Source organism: Fundulus heteroclitus, chromosome 23, assembly GCF_011125445.2.
Source record: "Fundulus heteroclitus isolate FHET01 chromosome 23, MU-UCD_Fhet_4.1, whole genome shotgun sequence".
NCBI lineage: Eukaryota > Metazoa > Chordata > Actinopteri > Cyprinodontiformes > Fundulidae > Fundulus > Fundulus heteroclitus.
Window position 1 is genome coordinate 12,276,624 of NC_046383.1, and position 26,718 is coordinate 12,303,341.

Genomic DNA, 26,718 nt, shown 5'->3' on the forward strand with positions numbered 1-26,718 from the left:
ATTCCACATACTAGACGAGTGGAACTTCTAAATTCAGAATGTTCTTATCATATTTTTGATAAAAACAAATAGATTATATTTAGCTGTGATATGTCCTTTTTCGCAGCACATTGCATTGCTGTTTTAGGTAAAATGAATTAGTGTGGTTCTAATAAGTCTTTGTTTAAATTTATAGTTGCAGTGACTCCAAAATGAAGAGCATGATAAATTATTGCCTTAAATAACATACTTGCATGACTACACACATCATGTACTACAAATGCACAGCAACACAACCTTGATATTTCTTTTAACACATTTTTGAGTTCAAACCAGCCATCACTTATTTTCTTGTATTTTTCTTATTTCATGTACAAGAAATGAAGTCATGGTCCTTTGGCATTTGCTTTTTTTTACTAAATCTAATGGAAAATTTGTGCAATTACTTGAGAATTCACCTATTCACACCCTGACTGTGGTGTTAGTAGCCACAGCTGCCCTGGGGCAGACAGACTGAGACGAGGCTGCCATACATCGGCGCCACCGGCCAGCAGGTAATTCAGGTGAAGTGTCTTGCCCAAGGACGAAACGACTTAGATGGTTGGAGCGGGAGATCGAACCAGCAACTTGCCGAATGTAGGATGAACTCCCTAACTCCTACACCACTGCTGCCCAAAAAGAAGACTAAATGTTGAAACCAATCGAAAATGTTATTTTTTTCAGGTTATTTCAGGGGCTTAATTTTCTTCTTTTTAAAATAAATATTTCCCTCCCTAAGAGATTTTATTTTGCTATCCCAGTTGAATTATAAAGAACACATGTCACAGTAAGGTTGGAGAGTGAAGAGTGGCTGGAGTACCCTGGAAAAACCTGCACACGTACTGGGATATCATTGAAACTCCACACCCAAAGACCTAAGGAGCTGAAATTTGAAGTAGAAACATTTTCCGTGTAAGGGGGCAGTTCTAACCACCAAGTAGCCCCAGCAGAAAAAAAAAGTAAAAAATGAAAATGTGTATCTCTGGAATACTGTGCAAAATAATGGGAAAACAGCTTTCAGTTTAGAAAATTGTGTCTGATTTTTATATGTTTTGGAGTTAAAAGCTGAATTAAAGCACATACGGTTCAACAAAGAAACAGGAAAAGGATAATCTCTTCACACCCCATGTGTTAACCAAACCAAATCCAGCTTTTCTGTAAGCACGGTTTATTGGCACACATAATGGTAAAGCATACATACCAGACATCAGATATGACACTGAACACCTCTGCTATATAATGTACAAATGGTGTCTAATAATACTAGGCTCAAACATATTTCCAAATGTGTTAGCTTCCTTACAAATACACAAATAAATACCCATTAGATCCAGTTGTAGTTGTAAGACATCTGTCATTGTCTTCTTGCCCGTTTTTAAACAAACCAAACAAAAAGATCAGGGATATACTGGGGTATCGATTCAATTAAAGATTAAAGAACAATCGTGAACACAAACACAGGGGTCTTAAAGCATTTCTGTGGGGTGGATGAGATTTTATATCAATATTAAAACGTAGAAATAGTTTATTTCCTTCAGTTTGTCATAAAGTAATCAACAAGCATGATCATGTGTCTGTGTGGGTTTTCATTAATTTCTGGCTTTGGTTCTGGTACTAGCTAGAGAGGTCTAGGAACATGAGAAGTTTTGGTTCAAAATAAAGCACCCAGCATCCATCCAAACCACCCAACAGAAATGAGAAACTGGTAGAAAACAAAAACAGCTGCCATATCCAAACTGCTTTCAGTGGCTGATTTACAGTGGACAAAATAGATTCCACCTCTATTTACAGAGCTACAAACCTTGTTACAGTGTTCCCAAACTGACCAACAGAAAAAAGAAAAAGAACAACCGATGCGTTTCAAAGAGCACATTAATCAAACCAAATAAAAAGTGTATAAAATCATGCAGGAGAAGGATTTCGTATCAGTTTGGGAGTAGGTCATTAAAGGGAAAGAAGTCCTACTTTCCAGGAATAATAATAATAATAATAATAATTAAAAAAAACAATAAAGCGTCAACATGTGTCAGCAAAGTTCACAAACTGATTGGCAAAATTACAATGTGACTTCAAAGGATTCAGAAAGAAGCAAAATACCAATAGACTACAAACACAATCAAACTGGTTTGCATGAAATCACAATCTGTGACAACCGCAGTAACGTTAAGAAAACAATTCCAGGACGAGATTTTCCTCATTTGAAAAAGCATCCACTTTGTAGAGATCTTTTATTTCCTCTTAATTGGAAATGAAACTCGAGCAACAGTAGAAACAAACCAACGGCCGACTGAATTTCCAATAAAAATGCAATTGCCTCCAACAATGTTTCATTTGAGTCCAATGTGGTGAGACACTTCCATGGGCTCTGCTGGCTGCTGAAAACCACCTTCCCTTCACCCGCTTTCTATTTGAGAGACATTTTGTTTGTTGTTTTTACTCTTCTTTCCTTCCCACTGTCTGCGGTCAGCGTGATGACTTGTGACCTGCAGGTCAACCAATCACAGCTGAGGTATTCCACCAGACAGCAGGCTTGTATCTGAGGGTCCAAGAAGGAGAATTTGATCCACAGTTTCCCCCCTGAAGGAAAAAGTCGCTCTGCAATAATCATTTTTATGTTACATTGCATACGTCTTGTACGCGTTTGTTGTCTGTAGATACTTCGGAGCAGTTCAGCCAGTTCTGTGTGTGTGTGTGTGTGTGTTTTTTTTTAAAGAAATTATACAATGATTCAGAGAAGAAAACATCCTGGATGACACAGTTTGGCTAGACATACCAGTGATGAGTTTGCAGACGGGTGAATTTGTTATGTGCCATAGAAGCGCTGCCCTCAGGGTGAGGAGGAGATGTTTAAATGTCTAACCCACATGGAGCCAAGGATCTGTTGTTTTCTTCTTTTATTTCATTGGTTTATGAGATTTTTACTGCGAGGGCTGGGGCGCCGTGCTCTCGGGCTTGCTGTCCTGGGCGGCAGGGGGTTTGCTGCTCCAGGGGGCGTTGTTTCCCAGAGCTGGGGAGCTGTTGAAATCGTCCTCGTCGTCCAGGCCGTTGGTGGCGTCGTACTGCGTGTTCTCCAGGCGGGTGATCAGACGCTCATCCTCGTCCCCAAACTCCCCGCCCATGAGGGTCGGCTCGCCGACGACCATCACGTCCTGCAGAGGTGGAGAGGGAAGGGAAACGGCTTGATGAACCGAAACTCGTTCTCATAAAAATGTTTTTAAAAAAATGTGTGATTCAAACTATTTTACATCTAATAAACTGTGAAATACAGGGCTGTGAAAAAGTATTTGCTCCCTTAGAGATTTGTTTTCTTCTTTCCTTCTTGTAACACTTAAATATATATCAGATGGTCAGATAATTGGCAATACCAAAGATAACTTTTGCAAATATAAAATGCAGATTTAAACTTTGGCCTATAATGCCTAGTGTTATGATCTTTTACATAATAATGTAATATTTAGCAAGTTGGACAGAGCCTTATGGCAGCAGATTCTCCCACAGGACACAAATGTCATTGTCCAAAACGCTTTAAGTCACAAAGTTTAGGGCACAGATTGATTAAAAGATATACACGAGAAAAATAGGGCATAAGAAATTGGGCATATATTGTACTGTAACTGATATCGTCATCACAATATTCATCAATATTATCAGCATAGCAAGATTTTCTTAAGTTGTGGCGCACTAAAAAAACCAACCTGGCCCTATTTACAAAACCTGTTTGATGATCTGAAGCACATCAGTGTGACAAAAAGCAAAAACAGAAGAACTCTGTTAGGAGGCAAATACTTTTCACAGCGTTGTAGTTGCTGCAAACCGCTTCTTATTTCTTTATAACTTCTATAAAAAACTTCTTTCCTCTGAGAAAGAAACATTTTGAAATTTGTAAAATTGTCTATTATTGTATACATAACATTGATTTATTCCTTAAGTTTAGAAGTAAGTTCATTGCCTGAATGATTTGCAGGTTACAGTTTAACAGCTTAAGGTTCCTCTGAAAATGCTCAGCTAAAGGACTAATAACACTTTGAAAATTCAAATGTTTTTTGTTTTATTTGGTTGTGGACACTGATAAATTAAAGTATTTAAGCATTAAAGTTAAACTGAGCAAAGCAAAGTCTGCTTCCTGATAAGGCAACATGCTGCTTTGTTTTCTATCTGAACTTGTTAGTTCACATTGTCCTGTTTTCTGCATCCTATTGGTCTTTGTTTTGTTTTATTTGCTATTCCTAATTTTATGAATTTCATCATATAGTGATCTCTCAGCAATCTCTGGCTAGGGTTTTGAAGAACACAAAAAACGAAAGCACTTTTTAAAAAGCGATAAAGTGTTTTTGATTATGCCCTGGAACCAACATATGCAGCCAAGAGGCGATTTGAAATGTTAATTGAACGGAAACAATCATCACAGCAGAAACAAATGCATATATGTTTTATCTGATTCTCAGACCAAAGCACCACCAGAACCTCAAAGGGACACTACGGTACTTAAAGAGACTTTTAATAGTGCTTCCATTACTTTAAACAAATTATGATGTTTGTTATGATATCATCGGCCACCTTTAAACTGAAATACCATAAGGGCAAAAAGATAAATGTTGACTTTTAAAAGGCCTTTATGGTTATATGAGGTTTTCTGTCTGATAGAGAAACATCCAGCTGCTCCACACTGAACGCTGAGTGTCTTCCTGCTTTAAATGCAGACCCCCTGCCTGCAGGTGAATGACAGCAAATGTGTGTTTGAGTGTGTTTAGTACAAGTGCGGCTGTATCCAGTGAACCTATCCGAATGGGCGACCCCTCTCGGAGCTCCCCGTGCAAATGAAACCTTCCCGTCCACCGAGTGGATACCCCTGGTGCTCTGTACCCGGGCCCGATCAATACTCATCATGTAAGACATATTTCACAGAGATAGCCCTCTCACGCTGGGTCATGGAAAAGATGGAGAGAGATTCATCCATTATCTACTGATATCTGTGACTCGCCAGATGCGAAGGAATCCTGATGGAGAGGGATGCTCCCTGGAAGTGCTTGTGTTTAGTCATTTTAAACTCCTGTGCAAAAATAATCAGCGCCGTGCAATAAATTATTTCAAGCACCGATCAATAAGGACCTCAATTACAGCTATATCTATTTGGGAGTTCTCGTGTCTCATCCTTTGTTGCCGGCGAGTGTCTGGACCTGCAATAGTAACCTGGGAGCAAGCCGTACGGTTAAATGGAGTGCATGCTTCACTGGCCATGTGTGTCAACGCTGCCTGGTTGGGAGATCTCACTCTCCGCAGCCATCTCCGCCGCAACAAATACACAAATATAAGCCACGGACGTGCATGTGCATTGGACAGAAGCCAAGACAAACCCACCGCATAACCGCGCCGTTACAAACAGTTCCACACAAAGGCAGATGAATTCAGATTAACCCGGCCTGCACGACACAACCTGCTCCTGTCTTGAACACAACAAAACGCGCGCACACTTTGATGGCAAAGACAACAAGGAAATCCAGCTCATGAATCCGAGCCATCTCCACCCTCTTTCCCCCCCCCCCCCCCCCAGCGACCACTTCTACACCTCTCTATGCCTTAATCAGGCTAATTAATTTAGGTGAGCTTTTCAACTAAATGACAATATCCACACTGATTTGTCAATTTGCATAGCTAATTAAGTCATTAGCTAAAAATGTACTGATTGCCAACAAGCCTTGCATTCACCATCTGTTCCTGTGAGGAGGCCTGTCAACCTACCTCTGGCCAATTTTAGGCAACCCTCTCCCCCCACCACCACCTCTTGAAAAAACTCCCTCCGACGATAACAGCTGGTGGCTAGTCTGAGACTGGGGAGAGCTAATTGTGAGCTAATTAATGCTGTCTACTTGTCTACTCATCTTGTTAGAGGAGTTTTCTTTCGCACTAGCCGAGCGGGGAGATTTTGAATGGGCCAACGCAGAGAGAGACCCCCCCCCCCCCCTCTTCTCACTTGATTTCCCTGAGTGTTGTATTAGCATGTTTTCACAGAGATCAGCAGAGGGGAGCGAGAACGACGAGTCTGCTCCTCCTCGGACCTCCAAAACAACAAGTGGGAATCTGGTGGGAGGGGAAAGGATGGAGAGGGTCGCTCAAAGCAGGACAACCAGACGACTGATTCATTCATTCGTTTATGGATCACGTGAAAAACAACTTCATTTGCACCACAAAGCTATACAGCCAGAAAGAAACTCTGCCATAAAAAAAGAAGGTTCCCAAAATGAATAAACTTTGTAAAAACAATGATCAAATAACAAATTATTACAATTATTCAGGGTAAAAAGTCTCAATTTTTAACATCTTTGACCAGACCGTAAGCACAAGATTGCTTATTGCCTGATCGACTTTTCAAAAACATTTACCTACAGGCAGTTTAAGACAGATCTAGCATTACAACGATTAGAATGGGAATTTCTCTTATTAGGCTTCATTTTCTTGCAACAAATTTGTCCGGCTGACAGTGTTTTAAACCATGTTCTAATGAACTTATTTTCATTTGAAGAACCTGTCATAGCTCAGCTGGGCTGTCGAGCTGGAGACTTCATACTGAGTGGATTTCAAAGATGTTGGATCGGTGTTAGAGAAACTGGTAATTTACTTTTTTTTTTTTTTGGTCAGAATATTTAAAGATTTTTTTTTTGAACTCATTCTTTTTTATTCAATAAATCCCTGTCAGAACCTAGCTACGAATAATCTTGCTAATGCAGGAAACTATACATCTAAAATCAAAGCACAATAAAAAGAGAATGCAAGGATTAGAATCTGATTCTTTTGGATGCGGGTCTGGAAATGGTTGCAGAGAAAATAATTTGCTCACTTCCTGATGGGCATCCAATCCAATGCGCTGGCGGAATCAATTGTTTTAGGAATGATTGTAATGCTTTTTCTCACACATAATTATTGTATTTAATAATCACTTCACGTCACTCTTTGCAAGGCTCAGAGATTATTCAACAGGCAAAAAGCTTTGGACTCCAGAGAAACCTGCTAAACAGTTCCAGTCAGAAGTTTTCATACGCTCATCAACGGCATTAATGTCATATTATTTTGGAACCTTAAATGAGTTTTGGTTGCATTTCTTTTTTTCAGGTGCACAAGTTTCAATTTAATGAGGATTTTTCCTTATCTTAATTCAAATTTTTGTATATTATCAGTTGGTATCACAGCCTCCCACTTTCTATGACCATCAACAAGATCCTGGTATAATTTCAGCTCGTCTTTATTGAGAGGCATTCCCCTGTCTTCATTATTCCAGATGTTTTCTATAGGGCATCAGTACCAAAGGGCAGGGAAACGTGTCCTCAGTATGATGCTAACTCTCCCGTGCTTGGCAGATGTCACAAGTTTAAAAGCTTCACCTTCACTTGTCCTTGCAGCCAGGTAGCTCAAAGAATCCCCCTCAGGCAGGCACTGCTTTCTTAGTCAGCATACTCACAAGCCGTACTGATGGTGAACTGTCTCGACTTTGGAAAGTGATGCTGGAGTTCAAGCTAACACCGGTTTATGGTAAGTTTCAGTGTTGGTGGTTCCTGGGTTGGACATCGTCTTTCCTTTCATTAAATTAAAGATTAAATCAAGAACCTTGACTGTCACCATGTTTTACCATTGGGACATTTTTTGAGACAGACAGAAATTTGGACGAACATTTTGCCCAAACACCCTTAAATTTACCGCATGGCCTCTTCAAAGCTATGACCTCGACCCTATTGAAAATTTGTGGACTACACTCAGAAACCAGATTTGTGGCAGGAAACCAACCAACTTAAATCGACTTTACCAATTCTACATGTGGTCAAATATCTAGCCAGAATCAGGCCAGCAGCTCCTTTGACGGCCACGACAAGTGTGCAGTTCAGGCCCAACTTGCTATGGGATATTTAACATTTTAGATAAGGTTTAACTAAACAGTAGTGTGTGTATAAAAACACAACCTGCTATATTCAACTTAAGAATCCATTTATTTCTTTTTTTAATGCTAATAAAAATTGTTTGATCCATAATCATTAAACCTCCTAAAAAACAGCAGTTTAAATTAAAGCTCAAAATAAGTTTGAAACTCCTGTCCATCATGAGTGTATGCACATTTCTGACCTGAACTGCATATGCCACAATATGAAGGCTATATAAATGTAGTGTAAAAGTGGTGTTATAGATTATAAAACAAGACAATTCAAAGATGATTTCAGTCTCCTAGGTGAACATCGTCTCAACAGCTTGCGCCTTTTGCTCTCCTGAAAGACCTTCATACATGTTCGTACCTGTGACCACTAGAGGTCAGTGTTGCTCATTCTATGAACCCCCTCTCCATCAGCACCAGTAACCCCCCCTCTTCCAGTTGCCAGGGTCCACTCCTTATTGTTATTGGACTCACGTAGGCTTATGTTCAGCCACAAACGAACAACTTCTCAGACAAAGACAGCAGGCGCGCAACATATGTAACCAGCATGTTACCGACCGCGCTGCCCGTCTTTAAGAGTTGTGTGAATGCACGACACAAGTGGGGATGTGTACATGCGTGTGTTTGTGCGAGTGGGTGGGTAGGTAGGTGGAGGTGATGAGGAAGGGGAAGAGGGAATGGGGGTGGCTCGGGTTCAATGATGGAGCAAAGACGGAGCATGTGAAGGAGGAGGAGGAGGAGGAGGGGGGGGGGGGGTATACAGATATCTGTGATAATGAGAGCTGGCACAGAGCCACGCTGCCTCCCAAAGAGAAAACAATTTGCGAGTGTGGTGTGTATATGTGCATGAGATGTACATTATGTATGGGTGAGACGAAGGCAGGCAGGTAAAAGAATAAGAAAAGATGAGGCAGCCCGAGTCCGTCCTGTCAATATAGAGGGGTCAGTGCAGAAAGTGTGTAGGCTACCAAGGGTGTGGGACATTTAACACTACAGTACAGCTAGAAGAACAACAAAATAGTACATTTGTGCATTCACTCAGTCATAAAACTGGTCTCCCTTCTTCAAACCCGTTTAAAAGGACTAAAATATCCTGGATGCCAGTCCCCTTCAATAACATCTCAAACACCAAACCTGCTTCTAGTGAGCACAGAGTAAAAATTCTTCTCCTAACATCTGTAGAGTAAAATAACTTGGTTGAAGTGGGTGAAAAAGCAGTTCTTGTCAAAATTTGAAAAAAAAAAAAAAAAAAATTTGTAACAATGGTTGTAATGCAATGTAAGTGGGGCTGGCCTAAGGCAAGTATGAACTAAGCCCCTACATGGGACCATGATAGTTTACAAAATAACTGATTTGAAAGAATTTCAACATCTTAATCACATCAAATCAATTGATAAAGCATTTAATCCGAGCAGTATTGACCCTGTAGGTGAAGGGTACACTGTGTAAACATATGAAGTCAAATGTTCATAGTTTAGAAGCTAACTCCAGGGAATCGATGCATTAATAACCTACTACTGTGGTTTAAGAATCTGTTTCTTGGAGTCATTTTATATCCACACTCTGTTTGCAACTAAACAAGAAGTTTGTGAATGTAAGCGCATTTAATTAAACCTCCCCAACTATCCTGAGCTAGTACTTAAACGGCATAGACCAGAGAGCAAAGCTGTAAGTTAGAAAAACTTTCTGCAATTTATTACCATCTTTTACATTCTAAACACTTTATGTTGTATTTATTTAATTAATCTAACGAATGATGAACAACTGATTGGTCTAATTATAATACAATCAAATTAAGGAATTGTTGACTAACCTGTTATCTCCATATCCACCATCTGCAAACTATTAAGCAGGGAGTTGCTGCGGTGGCTTCCAACTTAAACTCAGATTTGATCCCCAATAAACCGTGGGCCGTCCCCGAGTCTCCGTCTGGTTCCTACATGCAGGTCTTTTACAATCTCCCCCCTTTTTTATAATTTATGATAAGATTAGGTCTTGTTTTTGAGACAAATGAACTGTATATGGACATCTTTACTGCCAGAGTGGGCAGACACTGTATAGAAAGCCAGTAACAGCCTTAAATTTCCCATTAGGCTGAATTAGTGCCGAGGACAAGACGAACGCACATTAATGCCAACCAGCGACACCTTAACAAAAACAAATTCCTTTTATGTTTTGTATCAGTGCACTTTTCGCTGCTCTGAAATGATCTGTGCGGAGGAACAGCGGAGTGCTGTGCCGGCGCGCCTACAGAACAGTAAATTGGAAGCTGGGGAGTGAATGTAATACAGCATGTGTATAATGAGCATTGTGTGGAATAAAAGAGCCTCTGCAGACAGCACACTCACAGCGGCATCCAATCCTCCGGGGAGGTGCCAGGCATGTGGTGAAACACTGAACTGTTTAGGCGGCTGTTTAACCTTTAAGTACGCCAAGTAACCTTTTATAGAGCCGTGTCGCCGGATCAGGCACTTTAAAACTAAGACAGGTTATGAAGCTGCATGCTTTAAAATTCATTTCAATTCTTACAGGATTTAGTTCTTGAATCATTAAAAAGGTGTTGTTGTGATCGTTTACTGCCGATATAAAATAGTTTAATTACTCACGTGTCCACATTTATATAAAACTTCCTTATTTAATAGTAAAAAACGCACTGAGTTGGAAATTGAAGTAGAGATTAAATAACAATAATGGATTTCTGATGTGGTTTTGGTGATTATTTTTTGTAATACAATGAAACACATTTAAAAAAGTAATCTTGTGAAAAAGTTAAATTAGATTTATGTTTATCACATGCAGATTGCAAAAGCAGAAATTACCGCACGATTACTCTACCATGCTTTGTGAAAAGGTGTTAGAGGGAACATTGACTCCACTTTTAGCTTTATAAACAGCCAAGCTGCCTGACCAAAACTGGCACATATATAATGTTTAAGGTGCCGTTTATTACACATTCACACAGAAAGTATGTGTGTTTAAAGCCTGCTTGTTATGGCATTCACACCTTTGTGTAAATAAAAAAAAAAACAGACATGTACATCACCCCTCCACATCTATGGCCCCCAGTAAATACGTGTAAAAAACACCTAAATAAATGTAGCTTTTATCGTGGTAACATAATCTCACGCTGTAAAATATAAAAACTTTCATTTGAAGCTATTTGTACAGTGGGTAAACACATTATATGTTAAGAATTATTATTATTTATTTTTTTTACAAAATCACAGGTGCCTTAATGATTGCCAATGCTATATAACACGGCTGGCTTGCGTTCCGATAGCATAGAAAAATTACTTTGATCCAGTTTACAAAAAATAACACACCAGTATCCTATTTGACACTGTGGCATAAACAACCTGGCTTCAAGCTAAGTCAGGCTTCTACAGATGCGTTGGACATGTCAAACAATTCTGCAGCATATATACCACCCATAGCAACTACTGCTGCAGAGTTTTCTGTTTCCACTCCTCTGAAAGGCAGCGGAAAATCTATTTAAATCAGCCTAATGATGTATGGGGAAGCTGTCAAGAAAACAAACTGCACGACACCTCCAGTCCAACCAGTGGCGGTGATAACAAACCAAAGGCATCATCAGCTGTTCCAGCACTTGCCTCAGGGTAGCTTTTGCCGCTCACTTCGGCCAATGAGCCTCCGTTTGAATAATCTACTTAAGCCCCGCCCCCAACAACAATCCTGGGGTGTTCTGAAAGTCCAACCCACAGACCAGGGCATTTTATAAGGGAACGTGTGGGCGCAGAAAATTAAAATTACTCAGGTAAAAATATTTCCTAACACACTGAGGGCTTTTAGAATCCCAGTTAATGGTTGAACGTTTCTTTAATAGAAAAGGGGCCACAAAGGCCTACTTAAGTAATTCGTCAAACCAGGATATACAAGAAAACATGTAATTTAAGTGAGGCAGATGTACTGTATGCTAATCAATATAAGTCAGGAAATGGTGACAAGGAAATATACTCAACTCTTCGCATATCATTGTCAGATCAAAAATGACAAAAGTTTACAAACAGAACTATGACAAATAAGCCCGGACAAGGACTGTGTTTTATCTTGTCCCCAGGCACAGGGTGGAGGATGGTAAAGGAGGTAATAATAAAAAATCTCTAAAGCCCCCTTTTAGGAAGCATTCACACTGCGCAGAGTACTGTGTCCGCACAGAAAGGTTTGAGCGTAAAGATGAAAATGCACCGGGCCAGACGACCTGTAATAGCTGTTGTAATACCCATGCCAGGCCAGGGAGTGGCGCAGCAACATTGCCACAGAAGTAGAGAAGAACGAAGAAGAGCAGGGCGATAAAATAACAAATTAGTGTGTATTTCATGTTTTTGTATGTGTTCATTATTTTTAATCTGCCCTATCTCTTGTTTGTTTTTCTTCAAATTATTTGAATTATCCTGTGTATAAATGGCGCTGGATGTTTTAGTTTGCCTTTTCTTGCCTTGCTGGAATAGAAATGAAAATATTGGACTATTACATCTTTACCAGAGTTGCCATGAATTGTGGAGTAGCTGTAATGTTATTGAGTTATTTATGCCACTTAACTGAAATAATCTGCATTGATTTTTTTTTCAAACTTTTCTCAAGAAAAATAACAGATTGACTTATATTTGCATTTCCGACATGGAAATATACACACTTTACCTTAAACATTTCACAAAATGTGTTTGTTTTTATCTGCTAGCATGGTGCCATGCTTCACATCGATATCTGAGTAAAACTGAGTGCTCCTGGGCAGTCGTTGAGTTAACTGCCTTGCTCAAGGCCTTGGTCAGTATGGTGGCTGTGAGAGGTCAAACCGCTATTCTCACCGCCCACGTTTTTCTGTTTGCTTCCGAGATTTTCTTTCCTTTATTTAAAGCCCAAGGCTTCGGTCACTTGGATGAGCAACAGGGCCTCGTTGCTGATTGGTCGTTCAGAGACGGCTGCCGTTTTTCTGAGAACCAGGAGAGCATTTAGGAGGCAACTTTAATCATTAGTCACATGGCAACCCAGAGAAACAGTTACCTTCTAATGTTTCACTAAAACCCTTTTCTTGCATTTATCATTTCAAAATGTTATCATTTTATTTCCTTTCACATAACTTTTTTTTTTTTTTTTTAGTTTTGAAGCATTTTCTTTCATTTGAACAAATAAATTAATCTGTGAAAGCTGAAATGCCATTAGGAATTTCTGGTGCTTGTCTGAAACCCTGCAAACATTCCACTGCGGCTACAGAAACCAATTAAGGCTCCTTTCTGAGATGCTCGAAGAAAAGCGACTGCTAAATGGCTGTATGTAAATAAAAGAGGAGGCAAACCGAGAGGAGCCGATGCTTACAGGTACCTGACTGGAGAGGCTGAAGTTGGTGGCGGGGCTGCGCTTCTTGCTGGCGGCGGTGCCCACGCTGCTGTTGGCGCTGCTGGCTGAGTTCTTCCGTTTCCTCCTCTTCGTGGTCGTCTGTCGGGCAGGCTCAGCTTTGGCGCGACCAGCAAAGAGAAACAGAGGCCATGCCAAGAACATAATGCATACAGACGGAGACAAGGTGTAGGAGTGTGTGCAGAGTGTGCAGTGTGTAGGTGAGCTCATGCAAACTTGTTCCCGGCGCTTCTACACTTTAAAGGCATGCAGACAGACACCCCGCAGACATGTTACACAGATAACAGCCTCTATTAAACAAGGATGCATGCTTTGTTATCTTCAGAGGTGAAACCACACGAGCGTTAACATCTCCCACAACATGCAGTTATAAGAAAGAACCCATGTTTCATTGGCAGGGATGCTCAACTATGGACCCTGATGTGATGCAAATTCCTACAAAACAAGAGAAAGACTAGAGCAAGAAACACATTCGCAATCTAACTAGCATTGCTGCTCAGGTTTTATTCTTTCTATTGTGCATTGGTGAGTAATAGCTTTAATTACAAGTTCTAGCCAAGTCTTTGCATGCAGTAAACCTTCAGCACACGATCTGTCAACAGGCAGCTGAGCTTGCACGTAAACATGTATTTCAGTCCATCCAAGGGAGCAACACACGTGATGCGGCTTGACGTCGTACAGCTTGACGATTGTTAGAGAAGAAGATACCTTTTTTGTGATTTGTGGGAAATATTTCCGTTTTGAAGTTCTGTGGGTGTCCAGCTGAAACCGGAGCCAAAAATCAGGTTTGTTTTACTCGGTTGGTTAAACAGACAGAAGGATAACAGAGGTGACAGCAGAGAACGGCTGAGCAGATGCTAATGACATCACTGGGTAACTCAGCATACATTAAGCAGCACGAGCAATTAAACTACAAGGGAAATCATTTGTTTTACAATGTTACACAGGTAAATAGTTCAGCTTGTCCCTTTATCCCTCACTGTTTCACTCGCTTTTATAAAGGAAGAGATGCAATGTGCATCATTTATGAGGTTTTGCAAATGCTCCCGACATTTGTTAGAAAGCATTATTCTTTTCAAATCTCTAGAGAAGACAAGAACATCCAGCCGTGATCTTCAAACAGATGTCTGAAAGTGAAATACATTTTTTGAGGTTCTCTCTAATCACGCCAAGGGAGATGCTCTCACATTCAGTTATAACAATCAGAGACTCATAATGCATACAGAAGTAGCACTATAAATCAGAGGCCAAACAATCAAAGGAGTTCTTATTCGTATCTAATCTTGTTTGATTCCTAAATTTGACAGACGTGTTTGTTTATAAAAAAAAAAAGAAAGGAAAAAAAAAAGACGGGCCTATTGTGAAAGACAATCATTTGTGTTATCCAACGGGTTTCCTCCGATGCTGAGCCTGTGACGCACAAATATCGCTTCCATTTCCACAGAAAGGACTTATCAGAGCATAAATGCGCCCGTGGCTTCCTTCCTGCCAAAATCCCAACCTGTTTCCGAGCTGGAGAAGAATCGCAGGAAAAGTGGAACAACACGCCGCCAATAAGGAAAACCCCAATTTCAGCTAAACTGCAAAGATTGAGCCACAGATGTGTCAAGGTGTAAACGACTGAGATGAAATAACCTTTATTTAGGGGTCAACACGGAGTGGAGTAATTTTAAAATAAAAATGCTGTGTTTTACCTTAAATTGTGTCATGAATTAGGCTTTACATTTAAAAGTATCATGCATAGAGGATTTCAAATATGCTTATCCTCTTCTACCATGAACACAAATAACTGTCAATGCAGCCAAGGGTCTTTATTATACTCATAAAATGCTTTCTTTTCCTTTCTCTCTGAGTTTTTTTTTTTTTTTCAGTTTCTTTGAAGAATGTCGTCGACGCTGGGGAGCCACTGTCCGGGGAGCAGGATCTGCGAGTTTGATTACAGCCGGCACTCTTAATTAAAGATACACAGGTCTGAGTCAAAGGCTTTTTGACTGGTGTTGGTTTTTAAAGACATCTCGTCACGCCTCGCTAAGCATTGCTGTAATTTGCAGCCACTCCAATGTGTCCAAAAAAAAAAAAAAAAAAAGAAGCGGCCTCGGCTTACTCCCTCTCCGGCTTAAGACCGCGCAGCCAATTTAAGCTCGGTACTTTTCAGAAACCAGCCTGCAAACATCAATCAAGGGCGCCTGAGAGGCCCGTTACAGATTGGCAGGGTTGGGATTCAAGAGGCAACCCTGAATTCTGATGATTTCATATACCTGACAGGCAAAAAAATAAATATTTCAGGGATTAAGATGTATAATGGCAAATTTGGGAACATAAATGATGCAATAAAACGCACTCTGAGTGCAAATATTCTTGCAGAGTGATGGATGGAGTGGAAATAAAAGCTGTTTAAATGGAACAACAAACTCAAAAGCTCAGTAGAGGGAGCAATTACCTCTCACTATTTTTTTATGAGGAACCAGCTGTTTATTATGTTGGTTGCTTCAGTCCTATTAGGACTCACTTTTGTCATCAAATGTTCAAGAAGACAAAGCAGACCTGAAGAGTTTTGCTGAAGGAAACAGCTTTCAGGGGTTCAGTAAAAGGGAACACTACACGTTAGGGAGTTACCTGGTGGCGCTACCATTCGCTGCCATTTTTGGAACAGGCATGTCTTGAGACAGTCCCGGGGACTGAGGTTGTAGGTCTTGTGCCTCGACATGAGCTCTTGCATGGGCTCCAAGATGACACACAACTGCAGACACAACGAGACAAAGCAAAGGTTCGGTGAAAGGAGATTTAATGGTGAGAGAGAAGCCCCCCCCCCCCCCCTCCTTCCTGCTGATGCTGCTCCAATCATGGTAAACCAAAACCTGAAAAGGCTGAGTTTGGTGCCCAATTAATCACTCGCTCACTGACGTCTACGGGATTAATTAGGAAGTGAACTTGTTTTTATAGACACTTGGGTAAAGTATCGTTACCATTTCATATCAAAGAGCTTCTGTGAGAACAGGAAAACATAAAATTCATGGTTTTCTATCAAAATCTTATGGGATATATCCACAGAAAGACGTACATGACTGTGAAGTGGAAGAAAAAAGGATGCATGATTTTGACATTTTTTTAGACAAAGACAAATCAAAAAAGACTGCTGCACATATATTTTTAGCCCTCTTTGAGTCAATGCAATAGATTTTTGTGAACCACCTTTCAGGGCAATTATGGCTCCAAGTCTTTTGGGGAATGATTCATCCAGGTTTGGACATCTAAAGATTGACATCAGTACCCATTATTGTTTACTATCCATCCATCCATCCATCCAGACATATAGATAGATAGATTTTTTATATATTTTACAACCTCTAATAAATTTTGTAATCTGATAGAGGCTGTTTGTAATATATATATATATATATATATATATATATATATATATATATATATATATATATATATATATATATATATATATATATATATATATACATTGCTGTTTCTCTGAGGTTGAAATGTGACACAGAGGCCTATTTGTTTCAATCACTCTTCAAAATGGGAAAGAAAAGAGAACATGCCGTTTTAGGAAGGCATGCGTGTTGATCTTCATAAGTCAGGAAACAGATCAAAGGAAATGTGTGAATCTAACACTGCCCATATAATTAAAAAGGCTAAAACAACTGGGTTCATCTTGCGACCAGATTCACTGACAAAGATAACTGAGGAAGTAGAAAAAACCCCTCAACGGTCCACTGTTGGAGAACTGCAGCAAAGGGCCACCAAGTCTCCACTCCTGCTTAAAGCTATTTATTTTAAAGCTATTTATTGTAAAGCTTTAGTGCACATCTTTAGCAACAGTGCCAATAATTGTGGAGGCCACTCGATTCATCCACCCAGACATTTATTACATATTCCCTGGTTAGAGGAGCAGCCACAGAGAACAGTCCGTCCTTCCCACATTGCTCCTTGTATTGAAAGACCGCAAGTAAAATATTCATTCTGGAGAAAACCGTAAATCTCTGGCGACCCGCTTTGAGAGGAATCAGGGGTCAGCATGTCATCTTAAATACATCAGGATCAGCTTATCCACAGAACATCTGGACGACATTACAAGCCGGTTATAGCACTGTGTTCAGCGGCAGGAATCATCCGGATACGTTTTGGACGAGTCAGTTGAGAGGCTCAGAGAGTTTTATCAGTTTCCAGGTGAGATTCAACGTTTACCTGTACAAGTGAGCAAACATGTCAATGAAATGTCAACGTTAAAGGTTGTATTGTTGACTTTTTAATTTATAAAACAGTTTTCATAGTAATAAGGAACATCATGCAGGCCCCCTGGTGAAATGGCATAACTTAAAATGTAGTTCTTTGCTCAGCTTTCTTCTTTCCTTCCTCTCTTTCTCAGCACCAACGGGAGGACGAGCGGCATGATCATTTGTTGAAATGGCCCAGAACAACCAACATTTATGTTCCGTATTATTGGGAAGTAGCTGCAAAATGTTTTAGGGAGGGGGATGTGCTCACCAAACGTTTGACTTCATCTCTTGGCTTCAAATCTGTATCCTATTAACTGTAAACGTTGGCTTCTCGTAGCTTTGCGGGGTCTTTCCATTACAGTATCTATAACCACAAGCGTTTCAGTTCTCCTGGTGTTTCTGTGTTCCATTAAGAGGATCTAAACAGCTACAAAATGACTCAAATGAGCTAATTTGTCAAGATCGTGTATTTTTTTTGTGTGTGAGGAAACAGGACTTTTTAGTTAGCAGTGCTCTCAAATATTAAAAACAGTATTGCCACTGTTGTGGGTTCTACACCATCTGGCTTCCTTCTCCAGTTTTGATTTGTGGATAATTTTGTGGCTATACTTGAACACATATTGCTTAAGGGCATTTACTGCAACTATTGTTCAGTTCTTGTGCCCCACTTATCTGGAAAAAACTCCCAGAGGACTATAAAAGTGCTGAAACCCCAAGTCCTTTTAAATCAAGGTTAAAAACCCATTTGTTTCGAGTTGCCTTACCATTAAACTATTAACTGAAAAACAGTTACTTTAGGCCTGTAGTCTAACTTTTCCTTACTTGCTTTTATTATGCCACAGCAATCTACTTTTCTCTGTCTTTATTATTTTCCTATGTTCTATTCATGTAAAGCATTTTGAATTGTCCTCTTACTTAAATGTGCTATACAAATGAACTTGCCTTGCCTTAACTATTGTTAATTCCAAAATGCATCGAAGCCAAATACATCCATATAGTGTATGGAACCGTTAACAGGGTTTTACAAGACGTTTTTCAATTTAAATACCATTATTTTATGGACTAAGTGCTCTCTGTCCTATTTTAAGCCTATTTCTTTCTGTATAAATACGAGTCATTATGAATTTATTGCAGATATTTCAACAGTGGTCACCAGTTAAATATAACATGCAACAGTAAAAAACAGTACTCATGATTTTCCACATTTAAATTTTTATTTCTCCAACTCAGAATTTTGAGAGGTCTTTGTTTTTTTTAGCCTAATTTTAATGCATAAATGCAAAAGAGACCATGATGAATTAATGCCGTTATTTGACAAATGTCAAATAATGTCTTTAAAGACATGTAATATTTGTTTTGAGATTTTTTTAAGTTTCAAAGGTTAGAGCAGATCTGATACTCCTTGACTGAATGTACTAAAGCCAAAGGGCGGTCACCCTGAAGGCTTCATCATCTCATCCAACATATTGCCATGCATGTTGGGAAGGACACCCTAGGAGTGGTGTGTGAGTATGAGAAGTTGTTTAGGAAACTTGCAGATTACAGGAAGCACCTTCGTTCCTCCAGGTGAATTTGCATGTGAATCTAAACTGTAGTGAGGTCTCGCTTGTAGGTCAATAAACCTTGGAGCTCCACAGTACCCCAGAATTTTGAATTGAGAAAGCTTCCTGGTTGGGAAGCGAAATGTCTTCAGCTTTAGAATAGAAGTCCTGTTGTTTTATTTTTTAACCTTTTTTGGATTGATCATGACCTGGATGACTGAGAGTCTTCACCAACAAATCATCTCAGGTCTTCCAGCAGAAGCCGGTTAGTAGACAAAGGATCCTAGCTGGGGAATGAGATGCTACAGTTCTGCAAGATGTTGAGGTGTCGGTCCATTAAGAGCAAGCAAGAGCTGAAACGTGATCATGTTTTCACTGTCTCAATGTGAGAACTGGCTGTAGACAATGTATTATTGACTGATCAACACCATAGTGTAATTAGTTCAAGAAGTTATTAAAGTGGGGATCTCTAGATCTTTGAGAGAGAGATGAACTATGGCAATAAAAACCTGGACTTTACCCAAAAAGTTCGCCAGATTGGCAAGTTGGCTAGTCTGACAGTTGTGTGGAAATGAAAGTTTAAGAGGCCAAAGATAAAGTCAGGGTTTTTCTGCCCAAGCAAAATTATTTTATTCTAATGTTTAATTTATGTTTAAAAAGTTACTGGCTGTCCAGGATTTAACCTTGTAGTCAAAGGTTAAAGTGAAATCCTTGCTGTTTGGTCTCAGGAGCAGCTAGATCTGGACATAACCAGCAAAGCAATTAGAGGTGTTGTTTTGCTTTTTTTTTTAATCAAGTGAAGCAGCAATGACAATAGTAGAAAGCAAAGAGGGCTTAAGACAGAACCTTGGGGAATCCCAGAAGTGAGGTGAACAGCTGCTGTGGAAAATGACTCAAGCTCAGTCCAGTAAAGTATGACCTAAACCACCAAAGGAACGTGGCCACTAAGGCCACTAAGAGCACCTGTTTCTCTACTGTTGTACATTAAGGCAGATTGAAGCGTCTCATAGATATTGTCGGAAGACAATTGATTAAAAAACATATTATGTAAAAATATGGATGGTTTACAAATAAGTCTGAAACGAGTTAAAAACACAAGGGTCCAGGTTTCATATTAGGATGGAAATATGGAGGAAAACAACTTTAGACAATAAAGATAAAAGGTTAGAAATGAACATCCAACCTGACCTGGAAATGACAGAATAAATCAAACACTCTACTTTTCCACACGTTTCCCTACTGATTGACTTGGCCAGTGCAGCTTCCCAACAGCTGAGTGTTAACTACTCTAATGTGTCCACATAGTTGCTGTCTCCTAATCAGATTGTAATATAAGGTCAGAATTGCTGCAGTGACGATAGGCGTGGGTTTACTAAGTTGCTCAAGGGCACTCTCATAGTCATTACTGAAAGAAAAGGAGACTGTTAATCATTCGTTGCATGCTCAAATGATCTCATCTGACCTTCAGCATCCCACCACTCCTACTTTCCTGATGTCAGTTCTAATCAACGGGTTATTTCCATCCCGAAGCGGCCTGTACAGTAAAATAAGAAGAAAATAAAAGAAACCTTTGCAGGACACATGAATGCAGTACAGTCCGCCCACAGCTGTTTGTAAAGCAGCATCGGAGGCTTTTATGCAACTCCGGCTGCAACATTAGAATCCGAGCAGAAATGATGGATGTTCTCCAGGTTTTAAACCAGTCGATCTAATAGCAGCGAAGTCAGCTGCTCAAGCCAAATTACCCTACATGAACACAGCAACGTGTGCTGCTTTTTCCTCAGCTGGGATGTAAGGTTGTGTTTGGATGCTATGCCGCTAGAGGTAAAGTGAGCATCCCTGTGGCAGACTAATCCAGTGTTCTCCTCTGATGGTTCCCTCCTGACACAGTAATATCCCTCCCCGGCTCAGCCAACAAGCTCTGGCTCTCTGCCTGAAAACAAGGGCTATTTTCAGGCTGAATAGTAGGAAGCCAGCAGCTCCAATACATGGAAAGGCTTAAACACTACAAATAAAAAAAAAAAAAGATGTGTGTGTGCGTGCTTGTGTGTGTTTGAGCGGGAGAGAAGGCGAATTGTTGCCCCTTTAGCCAGGAAGCCGTCATCCTCTCTTGGAGGGGCTGATAAACGCTGGGAAAGGCCTTTTCCAAAGGCACGTTATTACTAGTTTAATGTGAGGAAAGGGACTATTTTACATCGACAATCTCAGATAAGAATGACAAAAGCGTGCTACCTGTTGACTATACAGCCGGGGTTTCCAGACTTAAGAATCAGACATAAGATGGATCTGAGGTGATGATTAGAAGTGCGAAAAGGAAATCTATTTTGGGTTATTTATGTATCTTGTTATGAAGCTGTTTTAAGTTTTAAATCTTCAAATGTCAGCTTTGTGGGTTTTTTTCCCCAAACTTCAAATGCATTTTTAAAATATCCTCCATGGTTACAGAATAAAGTAAAATAATGCTCATTAACAATCCTAACCGAGCAAAAGTTTATCTTAGGAAAGAAGTCTAAATTTACCAGACAAAACGAGATATGTGGGCTATTTCAGGGTTCATGAGTCCCATGGAGACAGTTTAGACACAAACACCTTAACCTCTCCCATTAAATGCAAGTTTTCAGCACTCAAGGCATAAACACCATTTTATTTCTTAAGTGCTGACCCCGTGAATCACCAAAATACAGAAAGAGCAGAAAGGAAACCTTTAGTTTGTAATTAAAGATGCTTGAATTACGCGTCCTCCCCTTTCAGCTGTGCTGGAGTCGCCTTCTGTATAGAAAATCTTTGTTATAGAAAAAAAAAAAAAAAAACACCATCCTGCTCCCTCGCTTCTTCCCTGTGTGTTTTTCTTCACTCGGCTATAATAAGCTGCGAAGGTGCCGTACTCTGATTCGCGCCATTTCACAATTATGAGTCTCAACAGGGAGCGTTCATTAATGTTATGCTAATTTTCTGTATCCAATTAATTCTTTCCTCTCCCCGTTTCTCTCCTCTCGTTCCCCCATTTGAAAATTGTACCTGTCAGTCAACTGTGGTGTTGCAAAAACACAAACAAAACCCGCTGAAATCACCTCCAACACATTCGGCGAGCTTATATCACATATTACTACATGTTAAAATGTCGAGAAAAAAAATTGTTATATCAATATTTCTTTGAATATACACAATGAAATGCGGAAAAACCCCCATAGTAAAGAGCTTTGGCTTTTAATGTAAATTTAAGGCAACGTGCAGGAGAAGAGAGCATTAAAATAACAAAGGCCTTCAAACACCTGCAAGTGCAAAATATCTGTATAAAAATTACAACTTGATTGCGGAGCATGTAATATTTTCTGACAACCAGCCTGTGACAACTGAAGAAGCATGAACATCCTGCAAAATAAAAACAACAGCATGCTGTCTAGACATGCGCCTTAATTAGAAATTATGAGTAACAATTTTCCCATGTATGAAAATGGATAAGAATAGCTCCTTGGGGTACATCGGGAGAGACTGGATCAACACTAAACCAGAAGCTAAAGGATCCCCCCCCCCGCCCCCCACACACACACACACACACACAAACAAACCACACACCCGCGCATACACAAGCAAGGTACTCACCCTGAGGTAGTTGAGGGTGAAGTTGGTCAAGCCCATGCGCGTGATGTTTTTGGACAGTTGTTCCAGCACCTGAGGGTCTTGCGCCTAAAGTCAGCAGCACAAAATAAACAAAAAAAGGAAAATTTATGTATATTTCAGCCCATGTGGCATCCGGCTGGACAATAGTTTAGCTAATTAGCATTAAATTGAGCTATTTGATTTTCATTTGACTGTACAGTTTTGCTAATTTGGCAGCCGATCAGTTACATTGTTAACATTTAGCAGCATTTATAGTGTTTTTTTTTTTTTTTTTTGTATTTACTAGATTTTATAATTGCTGACTGTGGGTATGTCGGGCCTGGGCTGCAGAGAGCATTGAATAAATAATGACAAGTTACAGAAGAATGTAGTCCAAAAAAACAAAAACAAAACAAACTCCTGGTTTTATACGCTTTGCTTTGTACTGTTTATGAAACATAGATACCGTGTGGCAAGGTGGTTAATTTGCATGATGCACAAACACAATTAATACAAAAAACAAATACCAAAATATGATAAACACAATAACTAAATAGTCTGCATGTTTTGTAGAGAACGGAATATTTAAAAAAAAAGTTGGAGTAGGCAATTATAAGGATAAATCTGAAGAGTTTTTTCCCTAAGCTTGTTTGCTCCACAGATACGCATTCACATCATAAAAAGCTGGAGGTATTGACATACCTAAACACAGCCCAGACAGAGCAGAAGCAGCGAGCACACTTGGATTCAGTGGCTCATGAAAAATGCATAATTCCATCTCCAGTCGCATCTCTGTGTGGGGAAAGTCAAGAGGGAAGCGGGGGAGTCCTTTTGTACCGTCAGCAGACCAGCATGAGTGATGGCAGGACTGAACTAGTGTGCATCATTTGACAGCTGGCAGGATCACAGTCTGAATTACTTCACTCATCAAGCAGAATTAGGATGAATGCACTGTACACGTATTTTTCTTGGCATCACTGGTACAGCGATGCATCAACAACAGAAGAAACTTGAGGAGATGCTGACACGTGTGGAGCAGCGGAGACAGAGCCGATCAGCTCAGGAAGCCCAGCAAACAAAGGAGTTCAAACCAGATTAGAAGGTCACTTATGAAGTTTAAAAATGAGGACATAAATTAAATCTAAGAGGCGACAAAAAACAATCCTCAAAGCAAACTACAGCAGCTGATAAGAGTCAAAAAAGACATAATGTCTTTCATTCCCAACGGAGCGAAGAAACACATCTTCAGACATCTTTGCTCATATATAACATCCAAAATATGTATCTCTTAATCTTCCTTGGTGATGGAAATTTAAGGACTTTAATTTTATTAAAGTAATTAAGTATGTTTTTAATGGCAATTAATTCTAAATGAAATTTTGTCATAGTGGTGATTAAATCTGGTAACTATTTAATTGTTTGTTGTTGCTTTTTTTGGTGGGGAGGAACCAAAAGAACTGAAAATTAAGAAAATTAACAATTAGATTGCAAAGTAAAGATGCTTAAAACAGACACATTTGCAACTTCTGATATCCATCCTAGTATGCATTTTATACTTGGAAAAAGTGCACTTTTATCTAATATTTTGTGACATCACGTTCAACTAATTTCTAAAAAGGACTTTGTTAAGCATGTTTGCTATTTTATTGAAAAATATTGCAAGTGAACCAACTTGATATTTTATCAAATAAATCAAAATAAATTGCTTTTAGTTAAAAAACTTGAATTCAGTCACTGACAGGTGACTTTGTGAGGTTAGCCTTTAGTATCTTCTGCAGAAGTTGTAGCATTCACATGCGATGTCCACTAATAAACTGATTACAACTAGGGGAGGGCAATTTAGACCTATGAGTTTATCAGGATATTTTGTGGAGTATATTTTAGAAATAAATAAAAGCGATGATAAAAAATATATATATTTTAACAACTTCACTGCAGTCTTTTTTAGGAAACTCTAGTCACAGACCCATAAGCACAAGTTACTGTATACAATAACTGCATTTAATCATATTTTTAAATAATTTTAGATTTATTGATGCTCTCATGGAACAAACTGGAGAAAAAGGTAAAACTAGCAACTGCAACAACACAACAGGTTTGAAGGGTTTTCAAACACCATTAATTAAAGTTGTTTTTTTATTACAAAATAGATAAACCATGCTTACTCCTAGCTGCACACTTAAATAAATGGTGACGCAGAAGCTTCAAAAATGTGGACCTTTCCAAAGCAGCTAGAATCTGTAGTCTCAACTTTCCTTTCATTAGCCCAGGCAGCGATCAAAAGAATGTACTTACACTCAAACACAAATCACAGAAGACCTGGCCGGGACCTGCAACAGCCCACAATATCCCACTCTCCAGGAATTAACGTGAATACCCAGAGGGGCCAATTTATTGGTGAGTGAAATTCATAAGAAGTTTCAGGCAAAAAGCAAGGCTGGCTTTTATACCTTTAAACCCACGTTAAAAAGAAACTAATCCTGCCTTCGTTCTATAGCAAGTTGAAGAAGTTACATGTGCAAAAAAATAACAATGATGAAAGGGAAAACCTATGCTTTGCAATTGAAAAGGGATTGTTTTTACTTTGATAAAAACCCTTTTTGCTCAATGATCACCCCTGCTAAATCATTTCAGTAATACCAATAAAAAAGGCAAATAAATGAAAGAAACAGCAGTGAAATTAATTACTATATATATATATATATATATATATATATATATATATATATATATATATATATATATATATATATATATATATATATATAGGAAACAATTACTCTTAAATGGACAAAGTATAAGTTAATAATCAGTCGGCCACCGTCTACACCACCCTACAAGATCTTAGCTCATAGTGTAATTCAGAAAGAGGTAGGGGATCAGACCAGAACTACTCAGAATGACCTTGTTAATGATCTCAAAGGAGCGGGGCCGCAGTCACCAAGAAAACCATTGGTAACAGATTTTGCCTTACCACAACGAGGGAGCATTGGATGGGAGTCTTCCTGCAGAACATTACCCAAAACCTATCACCAAAGCACCAAAGGAGTGGCCCAAGAAAAAACGCATTATGGAGTCCTACTCAGTCTCTAGACCAGAATCTCAGAAAAGAAGAATCTGTGGACAGATCTAAAACTGGCTGTTTCAAAAGTGAAAGCTGAACCAAAGTCCATCCTGAGGAGCAAACAACTCTGGTGACCGACTACAACAAGCATCTCATTTCTGTGCCTCCTAGCAAGGTTTTCACTCTTGGCACCAAACACCAAGTCAGGCTTTGCTTAAGGATCAATTATGTATTTCACAAATTTAAATATGAAGTTATTTAAGAGCTCTAAGCCATGTTCTTTCCCAGGAAAATGTGCTTAATGGTTTTAAATAAGAACATTCAGAGTCCCTAAAAGTAGAGATCTGATGTGCTTTATTTGGTTGATAATATATTGTAAATTTGTACATTACAAAGACATTTAGGTTCTATAATGATTTGCTGATTATGAAAGTAAATACAATTTTACATAAAATTCTATTATATGATTGCAGATGCAAAGCAAATAAAATTCCCAGTTGAATTTTATTTGCTGTGGAGCTCAGTGGTTTGTATGGCCCCTATGTGCTTGTATGCATGGACTATGTAAAAGCAAATGTCTAATGTTGAAGAACCTGGAGCCACGGCCCCATCAACTTTGTTAAAATGTATGGGATCTCTGAAAGAACGTGATGACTTTAATGTAACAACCCATTTTTTAACTCTAACCTAATCTTTTTCGAATAACAGCACAAGTGTCAAATAATTGGTGTTTTTTAAGTTGCCCCAAAAAGGCAAGAAAAGCACTGCTATATTGTTATTTTTGTGCGTAATTAAACAGTCTTTTATTGTTTTATGCACACATATACATACAGGCACAGTGCACAGAATAGCATCAAGCTATTCTGTTAAACATTTTTGTTAGCCTGAATATACTATTCAGGATTATTTCTTATGTTGTAAATTTGCCTTTACCAGTTAATCCAGATTTTTAGATTGTTTGTACTTTGTGTA

The 26,718-nt window shown here is 39.2% G+C and overlaps 1 protein-coding gene across 6 annotated transcripts in view; it reads right to left on the bottom strand.

Annotated features, from left to right (window-relative positions):
- Positions 1-1,169: 1,169 nt before the first annotated feature.
- ldb2a (LIM domain binding 2a) overlaps positions 1,170-26,718 on the bottom strand; it is a 114,818-nt gene continuing 89,269 nt past the window's right edge. The window contains exons 5-9 of one of the 6 annotated variants that reach the window (XM_012870850.3): positions 22,686-22,769; positions 15,923-16,046; positions 14,015-14,068; positions 13,274-13,404; positions 1,170-3,167 (exon numbers count right to left, since the gene is read on the bottom strand). In XM_012870850.3, the coding sequence (XP_012726304.1) occupies positions 2,937-3,167; positions 13,274-13,404; positions 14,015-14,068; positions 15,923-16,046; positions 22,686-22,769 (624 nt within the window). In that variant the 3' untranslated portion in view covers positions 1,170-2,936. Of the gene's footprint in view, positions 3,168-13,267; positions 13,420-14,014; positions 14,069-15,922; positions 16,047-22,685; positions 22,770-26,718 lie in introns of all 6 variants that reach the window. The other 5 variants (XM_012870849.3, XM_012870846.3, XM_021320647.2 and 2 more) reach the window with 5 other exon arrangements.